Source organism: Chelonia mydas, chromosome 6, assembly GCF_015237465.2.
Source record: "Chelonia mydas isolate rCheMyd1 chromosome 6, rCheMyd1.pri.v2, whole genome shotgun sequence".
Classification (NCBI taxonomy): domain Eukaryota; kingdom Metazoa; phylum Chordata; order Testudines; family Cheloniidae; genus Chelonia; species Chelonia mydas.
In genome coordinates this window covers 91,048,050-91,058,235 of record NC_051246.2, presented here as the reverse complement: position 1 = coordinate 91,058,235, position 10,186 = coordinate 91,048,050, and the positions used below count along the sequence as shown (strand labels likewise).

The following is a 10,186-nucleotide window of genomic DNA, read 5'->3' as shown; positions in this document are numbered from 1 at the left end:
CTAACTATGACCTAAGACCTAAATATTTGACACAAGCCTCTAACTAGTAAGTGACCCTAAATCACAAGTTGTCACAACATAGCAATGACCCTATATCACAAGATGTCACAAACGTGAATGACTCACACAGAAAACTTAAAACTCAGGAGGAGCCTTATGGACATGTTAATAGAGTGTTTCCCATCAAACCCCTCCCACAGCTACACTTTTAAACAATGGAGTGCCACCATGTCGAAAATTTTACGTTGGCCTTTGTGAGAAGAAACTGGTTTGTTTATATGACAGTAATGCCCAGAAGCGCCAGTCAGGATTGGAGTGCCATTTTGCTTGTAATTGCACAAACATATCTGTACTTGCTCTGAATCACTTCCTGTCTAAATTGGAACAAGATGTAGTGGGAGGGTGTGGAACAAACCACATGGTGAGGGGAAGATAAAGTTGCTAATGATAGGAACACAGGTTGCATAACTTACTTAAGTTTACGATTTGGAGTGTGTATGTAGATAGATATAGATATCAAGGATCATTAAAGGCCTGTTGGTGATTCTTTAGTTTCACTTGTTCACTTCTCTCTCTCTCTTTTTTAAATTGTACTGATTAAGGATGCTAATAAACTTGTTTTTAATATTTTCTTATTAAAAGTAGCCTATTTTTGTTTTTATAGATAGATAGATAGAAATATATAGGCACCAACTCTGAGGCTGGAGCTACAGGCACCTAATTTCCAATGTGCTGGGGGTGCTCACTGCTCAACCCCTGGCTCTGCCACAGGCCCTGCCCCCACTCCACCCCTTCCTGCCCTCTCCCCTGAGCCTGCTAAGCCCTCAGTCCTCCCTCTCCCCCTCCCGCTCCAAGCCTCCTGTACACCACAAAACAGCTGTTTGGGAAGGAGGGGGAGAAGCTGATCGGCTGCCGGTGGGCAGGAGGCACTGGGAGCAGGGTGGGGGAGCTGATGGGGGGGGATACTTACGTATTACTGTAGCTCTTTGGCAATGTACGTTGGTAAATTCTGGCTCCTTCTCAGGCTCAGGTTGGCCACCCCTGATCTATCACATAGTCCAGCTTACCAGGTGGCAAGATAAACTGGAATGCCCAAGGAGACTGGCTGTGACTCCATGATAAAACTGCTATAGTGCTTTTAGAGTTCACATTTTTTAGTGGATTGGTGAAACAATTACAGAACAACCAACCAGTCTGAGGTTTCTGCCCTGCCTTTTGACAGTCTTCCCTGAGATTGGCACTCATGTTCGTGAGCCACTCCAGCCAGTGTGACACATTAACTGGGCCAAAGAGTTAGAATGACTCCATAGCCTAATGGTTATGGCATTCACCTGACAGGGGGAAGATCCCTGTTCAAATCCTTTCTCCTGTGGGGAGAGACAGTTGAATGAGGGGCCTCCCACATTCAGAATGAATATCTTCTCCACTTGACTAAATGTTATAAGGGAGGGGGTCTCCCTCCCCACTTGTATGTGAACTTGCCTGAAGGGCCCAGTCCAGTAAATGGCCTCCCAGTACACCTATTGTATCAGGCCTCAGAACACAACTTAGGCAGCCAAACACCTATCTTCCCCTGGTTCATGGATCAGAGAGCACTTCCCTACATCCTGTACTTAAGCACCTGTCTCTGAGAGAGGATCAGGGCTTAACATACTCTCCTCTTGTCAGTATCTCCCATTGGCTAGCTTAGGCAGCTCCCTGCCTACTGTGGTGGCTTTGTGGATCACATTCTAAGGCACGTATCTCCCCATTCATTGTACAGAAACCTAGGCGCCTAATTCAGGCTTCGTGGATCACAGTAGCGTGCCTGTGATTTTCTAGGCACCTGAAAGTTAGGCACCATGATGCTTATCCATTGACATAGCCCTCTCAATGTAACATCCTAGTGAAGATAAAGCACTGTAGTTTTTGCCTTGATGTAACTAATGGCGATCAAGCCCAGGCAGGGAGAGGGGCATGGGATTAACGTACACTAGCTGTATCAAGGTATAACTCAACTTGCCTTCCTTAGGCTTTTACATCACAACAGCTATTCTCAATACAAAACCACACCTTTTTGTAGTGAAGACATAGCCTCTGAGGACTGCATAGTAGCTGGGGTTATCTGACTCTAGAGAATATTAAAGAGACAAGGTGGGTGAAGTAATATCTTTTATTGGACCAACTTCTGTTGGCAAGAGAGACAAGCTCTTGAGCCACACAGAGGGTACGTCCACAATAGAACTGCTAAAGCAGCACAGCTATGGTGCTGCAGCTGTGCTGCTGTAGTGTAGACACTTCCTACATTGACAGAAGGGGTTTTTCTGTCAAAGTAATTAATCCACCTCTCTGAGAGGCAGTAGCTAGGTTGACAGAAAAATTCTCACATTGACCTAGCCACATCTACAGGAGAAAATAGGTTAACTTAACTACAACAGACAGGGCACAAAATTTTTCACAGAACTCAGTGACATAGCTTGTTTGTTCTAATTTTTAAGTGTAGACCAGACCTAAGGCTTGCACAGCTATTTGCTTATCTTTTGGTGCATCTCCTTTTACCAGCTGAGGTGGATAGGTGTCTGTTACATTTTGTCATTTGAAACACTTAAGTGTTTTACAGGATTATGAGAGTTTGCATTCGAGTGAATTATTACATTGTGCAGAATGTTTTTAATTCAGTTTATAACAAATGAGCTGTGTGGGTCTCAAATGACAAATGAGTGATGTTTTGTCTTATGCTCTCTGTTGGCCCGTTCCATGACCTTTGAAACAGCTGATCCTGAGGTTTTGTTGCAACAATAAAATGGTTGTATTCATCTGTGTTGCAAGTGGTCAACATTGTCTGTCATCTTTCATCTTAAACTGTTCATTGGCTTACCCCTGTATTTTCAACGTTGCCCAAACGGTCTCTGTCATGGGACTGATGGTGGCTGGGTAGCATTCCCAATGCTCATGGCAGCTAGAGTCAAACACACAGCTGATGCCCGCGAGAGCTCTTGTTTCCTTGAGGCCTTATTTGATTTGTATTATTTCATTTTCTGATCCTAGTGATTTAGATGTTGAATAACTTCCTCCTGGGAATTGTTACACAGAAAGAGATGCTACTGAACAGTTCTCACAAAATGTATTCTCTTCTTTCTATAGTTCATCACCTTGAGGTATCTTTGCCCTTGAGATGTTGAATCATGTACAAATTAACCTGTGTGATTCTGTATAAACAGCATCACAGGGTTCCATGTTGCATTACAGCTTTATAGAGAGGAACTAATCTCTCCCTGCTTTGGGATGTGGTGCCTCAATAGGTGCAGCACAAAACCTTTGCAGCCATACCACATTGCAACTCCTGTCTACTTTTCTGTAAACCCTCACCACCTTGGTCTCTTTCACCCATTCATGCTTCCCAGGTTTCTTCTTCCCATTCAGTGTCTTGTTTTAGGATAATTTTCCTCCAGGTGTATCATATTAGCTACATTTTCCCAAGCTGAATTTCATTCTGCTTCTATATTTCTAGATACTTTTTATTTCTCTGTCATTGGTACTGTCTGCAGATCTCTCAATTTAGTAACATTTACAAACTTCATTAACATGGTGTCTTGTCCCTTTTGAAGATCATCAGTGATATGGATCCATCCATGAGTCTTCCTATCCAAGTCAATTTGAATTAATATTTCAATTAAGATTTTGTGGAACATAGCATGGAATACTAGTGTAAATAATTTGTTATTTGCTATTTTTTTAAAGCTAACAGATCTGTCTGACAAGACTTATTCTGTATTCACTGCCAATGCTTCCTATTAATCATAGTTCCATTCTCTCCAGAGGCCAGACTCTGCCATTCTTACTTGCATTGAGTAATATCTTACTATGAAAGTGGTCCCACTGATTTGAGTAGGACTACTTGTCGAGTAGGGCAATGCTCAATGTAAGGGTGGTAGATGTTTTGTGATTTTCTTCTCTATTTGTTCATCATTTTATGGACAGAAGTTAAATTTGACATGGATATTGGATCAAGTGGCACTAAATAGAGTAACACATTGTTTATTATTAAATCACGTTTGATCTGTTTAAATGACATTAAGCCCATCACAAATCACCTAATCAGAAATAATGTTATGCCCCCTCCTCTCAGATACAGACCATGCCTTGATCCTCCCTTCTTCCATTCTATGCTTGATTAAGGCAACCAGTTTTAATTTTCACTAACCAGGAAAGTGACACAGAAGCTCTAGCTCAGGGGTTGGCAACCTTTCAGAAGTGGTGTGCCGAGCCTTCATTTATTCACTCTAATTTAAGGTTTTGCGTGCCAGTAATACATTTTAACGTTTCTAGAAGGTCTTTTTCTATAAGTCTATAATATATAACTGAAGTATTGTTGTATGTAAAATAAATAAGGTTTTTAAAATGTTTAAGAAGCTTCATTTAAAATTAAATTAAAATGCAGAGCCCCCTGGACCAGCGGCCAGGACCTGGGCAGCGTGAGTGGCACTGAAAATCAGCTTGCGTGCCACCTTTGACACACGTGCCATAGGTTGCCTACCCTGCTCTAGCTTGTCCAGAATGCAGCCATGTATTTCTGATTGGAGTGGTCTGGCAGAAGCATATTGAACTGGGTTGTGCTTCTGCACTGGCTCCCTCTTCTGGTGGCTATTTGCAAAGCTCTGAATACCTTTGATCCAAGCTACCTTTAAAGGCTGCCTCTTCATCTGGGCTTCACTGCAGCCTGTCTGATCACTGGCCCTCTCTCTAGCAAGAGCTTGAAGCTGGTTGTTTCTGGCATTAGGGCCCCTACTGACATTCAGGCCTAGTGGAGGCTTATTTAACCACGTGGCAGAAGATTTGTGGAGAAGCAGGTGCCTGGCCAGGCCTCCCCACAGCACCACTGCCTGGCCAGGCTCCCTCGGAAGAAGTCGCCTACTCAGTGAGATGGGCGAACAGAGCCAATGAGAACTCTTGGGGCCTAGGAACAAGCAATGATGGGGGAAGGAACAGCCCCAGCTAGCGGGGCTAATGGAGCCAGACTCTAGCACCCCTCCGCCCCCAAACTACCCAAGGGCCACAGGGCTCCCCTCCCCCACCGCAGCTGTCTTCACTTCCCAATCACAGAGCCCCCCAGCCCAGCCCCACAGAGTCCCCCCTCTGAGCGCTCCCCAGCCCCCCTCTGAGCGCTCCCCCACCACCCCTCCCTCACAGAGCCCCCCCTCTGAGGGCTCCCCCACCACCCCTCCCTCACAGAGCCCCCCCCCTGAGAGCTCCCCCACAACTCGTCCCTCACAGAGCCCCCCTCTGAGCGCTCCCCCACAACCCCTCCCTCACAGAGCCCCCCTGAGCGCTCCCCCACAACCTCTCCCTCACAGAGCCCCCCTGAGCGCTCCCCCACAACCCCTCCCTCACAGAGCACCCTCTGAGCGCTCCCCCACAATCCCTCCCTCACAGAGCCCCCCTCTGAGCGCTCCCCCACAACCCCTCCCTCACAGAGCCCCCCTCTGAGCGCTCCCCCACAACCCCTCCCTCACAGAGCCCCCCTCTGAGCGCTCCCCCACAACCCCCTCCTTCACAGAGCCCCCCCTCTGAGCGCTCCCCCACAACCCCCTCCCTCACAGAGCCCCCCCCTGAGCGCTCCCCCACAACCCCCTCCCTCACAGAGCCCCCCCTCTGAGCGCTCCCCCACAACCCCCTCCCTCACAGAGCCCCCCCCTCTGAGCGCTCCCCCACAACCCCCTCCCTCACAGAGCCCCGCCTCTGAGCGCTCCCCCACAACCCCCTCCCTCACAGAGCCCCCCCCCTCTGAGCGCTCCCCCACAACCCCCTCCCTCACAGAGCCCCCCCCCTCTGAGCGCTCCCCCACAACCCCCTCCCTCACAGAGCCCCCCCCCTCTGAGCGCTCCCCCACAACCCCCTCCCTCACAGAGCCCCCCCCCTCTGAGCGCTCCCCCACAACCCCCTCCCTCACAGAGCCCCCCCCTCTGAGCGCTCCCCCACAACCCCCTCCCTCACAGAGCCCCCCCCCTCTGAGCGCTCCCCCACAACCCCCTCCCTCACAGAGCCCCCCCCTCTGAGCGCTCCCCCACAACCCCTCCCTCACAGAGCCCCCCCTCTGAGCGCTCCCCCACAACCCCTCCCTCACAGAGCCCCCCCCTCTGAGCGCTCCCCCACAACCCCTCCCTCACAAAGCCCCCCTCTGAGCGCTCCCCCACAACCCCTCCCTCACAGAGCCCCCCTCTGAGCGCTCCCCCACAACCCCCTCCCTCACAGAGCCCCCCTCTGAGCGCTCCCCCACAACCCCCTCCCTCACAGAGCCCCCCCTCTGAGCGCTCCCCCACAACCCCTCCCTCACAGAGCCCCCCCTCTGAGCGCTCCCCCACAACCCCCTCCTTCACAGAGCCCCCCCTCTGAGCGCTCCCCCACAACCCCTCCCTCACAGAGCCCCCCCTCTGAGCGCTCCCCCACAACCCCCTCCCTCACAGAGCCCCCCCTCTGAGCGCTCCCCCACAACCCCTCCCTCACAGAGCCCCCCCCCTGAGCGCTCCCCCACAACCCCCTCCCTCACAGAGCCCCCCCTCTGAGCGCTCCCCCACAACCCCCTCCCTCACAGAGCCCCCCCTCTGAGCGCTCCCCCACAACCCCTCCCTCACAGAGCCCCCCCCCTGAGCGCTCCCCCACAACCCCCTCCTTCACAGAGCGCACCCTCTGAGCGCTCCCCCACAACCCCCTCCTTCACAGAGCGCACCCTCTGAGCGCTCCCCCACAACCCCCTCCTTCACAGAGCCCCCCCTCTGAGCGCTCCCCCACAACCCCCTCCCTCACAGAGCCCCCCCTCTGAGCGCTCCCCCACAACCCCCTCCTTCACAGAGCCCCCCCTCTGAGCGCTCCCCCACAACCCCCTCCTTCACAGAGCCCCCCCTCTGAGCGCTCCCCCACAACTCCTCCCTCACAGAGCCCCCCCCTCTGAGCGCTCCCCCACAACTCCTCCCTCACAGAGTCCCCCCTCTGAGCGCTCCCCCACACAGCCTCCTTCGGAGCCCTTCCTAGCCCCTCGCCCTCAGAGCCCTGCCCGGGGCGGCCAGCTCCCCCTCGTGCGGGTGCCCGCCGGGTGGCGGGAGCGCGCAGGTCACGGCGGCGGCCGGAAGCGGTTCCGGGACTTGCCGGAGCCAATATGGAGCCTGCCGGGGCTGCGGGGCCTGGGGGAGGCCGGTGAGGGAGGGGCCCGACGCAGAGCGGGCGCGCGGCGCGGCGCCGAGCCGGGGACGCTCCAGGCCTCTCCTGCGAGTGCCCGGCCCTGCGGCTGGCAGAGCCGCCGGGACCATGTCCCTGGGCGAGTACGAGCGGCACTGCGACTCCATCAACTCCGACTTCGGCAGCGAGTCCTCGGGCCGGGGCGGGCCCCGCGCGGGCCCCAGCCTGGGCGCCGAGCAGGAGGAGCTGCACTACGCCCCCATCCGCATCCTGGGCCGCGGCGCCTTCGGGGAGGCCACTCTCTACCGCCGGACCGAGGTACCGCCCGCGGCTGCGCCCGGACCGGGCTCCCCGGCGCCAGGATCCCAGGCCTGAGGGCGTAACCGGCCCGCGGCTGCGCCTGGGCTCTCCAGCTGTGCGGCCCTGAGTCCGCGGGCAGCCGCCTTCTCCGCCCGCCAGGGCCGCGCTGCAGAGAAAGCGGCGCCCACGCCAGCCCATTGGGCTGTGGAGCCGAGGCGGGCATGGCTGGCTTGGCACAGGCTCCTACGGCGGGGGGGAGGTTCCGGCCTCTCCATCAGCCGTGGCTGGAAATAGGGACCCTGCGCGCCCTGCATCCGCTGATAAAGCCCCGCTACTGCAAACCGTCTTGCCCAAGCCAGGGCCTGCCTCCTAGACAGGGGACCAGCATGGGCCCCGGACACACCCCTTCTAAGCGCTTCTGCTGACTGGCATGGCAGTGAGCCTCGGCCAGTTCACTTCCAATCTCTGTAGGGCACTGGGAAGGCAGAGAAACTGTGGCCTGATGTATGCTGAAATAGCCATCGACCTGAGCATTTTCAGCATCATGTGTGATATTACCACCCAAAGCTTCCAACACCTACAGAAGTCTCCTATAGGCGTTGAACAGGAGAAGCTGCAGGATAGGGCACTGTGGTACTGCAGAGAGAGCCCTTGGGAAAGAAGAGTAGTTCTTCAACAATGGCCTCTGAGTTATTGCTCAGAGAGAGGAGCTAAATCACTGCAAAATTGTGCCATATGCCTCTGCAGGGGCCTGCATGCACATCAGCCACATCACCTGGTCAGTGGTATCATAGATCGAATTGTTATGGATGCATACCATTGTAAGGCAGATATCTTCTGTCATAGATATCAGTACAATTTCTCTGCCATACCCAGGCCGGAAAGCTGATTGTTTGGAACAGGAAAGCTGAGGAATTGAGGTGCTGGCAGCATGCCCTATAATAAACTTCAATTTTCTCCCCAAAAATAGGAGGCTAGGACCCAAGTCGTGACTGTTAATGTCAAGCGATGGTTTTTTTGAGCTGCAGTCTGGCTAGTGCTGCTTACAGGATTTTGGCCTCTCAGATTTTCAAAGTGAGGCATTAAGAATCCCTGCCACTAATGTACCTCAAACTTTTTTGCTGCTTTCACCAGTTATGACTGATATGAGGCTATCTTGCAGAGCTGACTGAAGCTCTCTTAGTACGTTCACAATCTCAGTAAAAACAGAGGAAACTCAGCCACAGAAGCCAGGGTTCTCTCTTCTCCCCTTTCAATTAAATCCATCCAGATTCCATTTATTTTTTGTTGCTGGCAGAGAGAAACACTTGACTCCAGTTACCAAATTGTCTTTAGGATTTATTACTTCTTCTGGAAGAAGGGGACAACTAGGTATTATAGCCTGGATGGCTGGGGACAAACAATGATGTTTCACCAAGGCACTGACAGAATGACCCAATGAATGGGCAGTATAATTCTACAATTGGGTGGGCCTATAAGGGCAGACTGTTAAAATTCGCTGTAGCTCCTCAAGTCTCTGTTTGGATAAACTGGCTCTGGAGTAGCGAGGAGCTTCTGAGGGCCAATGCTGTTTCACCATAGCCTATATTAATGCTTGTTGGGAAAATAATGGATTATAGCAGAATTGTTGTTTTACTGGGGAATGCACAATGTGTTTGAGTTTGTGCAAGAAAAAACAACAAAAACCTCCCATTCCCCTATAACACTTTCCTTGATAAGTTCCTAATTTATTTTAAAACAAGAGAGTGGTAGCCAGCTAGAAAAACAGCGAGGTATAGTGATTTCTAACTTCAGAAATAGAGAAACTTTAAATTAATTCTGTGCAAAAACTTTGACTGAAATCTGTAAGAGGGAGAAAATGTGTTTACATTTCATAGAGGTTTAATTGCCTGACTCAAAGGTACATGTTGTTCTTTCCCCTTCCCAGCAATATGTTTTAATTCAGAGTCTTTGTGTTTCAGGATGACTCGCTTGTGGTGTGGAAGGAGGTGGATCTGACCCGACTATCAGAAAAAGAGCGTCGTGATGCTTTGAATGAAATAGTTATCCTTGCTCTGTTGCAGCATGACAACATCATTGCTTACTACAATCATTTCATGGATAACACCACACTGCTGATTGAGCTGGAATATTGTAATGGTGAGATCCCCAGTCCCACCTGCAAAAGGGAAGGTGCCGTGCAGCTCTGGAGCAGAATCTGCTGGAGCATTAACTGTATTTCTTGAGTATCTTCTAGAGAGAAGAGGCATAAAGCCAAATCTTGTAGTGCAGCTAGAGAAGGGAATATTGTGGGTCTGTTGTAGGATGCCAAAGAGAGAAACTAAGTGATCAATCTAGGTAGTTCCAGAGACTGACCAGTTTCTGGAGAATTGTGAGCAGATGGAGCATTGAAAGAAGTGGAGGTATTGTTAATACAGAGCTCTAAATATATCTCCCACGTTTGAGCATGTACATAGGTCTTTCCCCACTGTCCTCCTGTCAGGTCATCTGCTCCATCTTCCTGCCAGTACAGGGCATGTCTCTGTTTTAGGGTTATGGCCAGAAGAGACAGCACCTTTTTAAATGAGTCCTGTCTTTAGCTAGAGTTACAACCAGGGCTTGAAAATCCTCCTGTCCAGGGTAAGCAGGAATCTTACCTCAGCAAGTGCCATCAGCTTTTGTAGAATCTGCATCTTCCATTGGAAAAAAACTTTTCTAGTCATTATGGTTGTGAAGAGAACCTTTGAAACATAAG

General features: G+C 51.4%; 1 protein-coding gene across 4 annotated transcripts in view; it reads left to right on the top strand.

The window, feature by feature from the left end:
* The first annotated feature begins 7,099 nt into the window (after nucleotides 1–7,099).
* Nucleotides 7,100–10,186, top strand: part of NEK9 (NIMA related kinase 9) — a 35,437-nt gene continuing 32,350 nt past the window's right edge. For 2 of the 4 annotated variants that reach the window (XM_043548161.1, XM_037900705.2), the window contains exons 1-2: nucleotides 7,106–7,470; nucleotides 9,414–9,591. In XM_043548161.1, coding sequence (XP_043404096.1) covers nucleotides 7,282–7,470; nucleotides 9,414–9,591 — 367 coding nt within the window. In that variant the 5' untranslated portion in view covers nucleotides 7,106–7,281. Of the gene's footprint in view, nucleotides 7,471–9,413; nucleotides 9,592–10,186 lie in introns of all 4 variants that reach the window. The other 2 variants (XM_037900704.2, XM_037900703.2) reach the window with 2 other exon arrangements.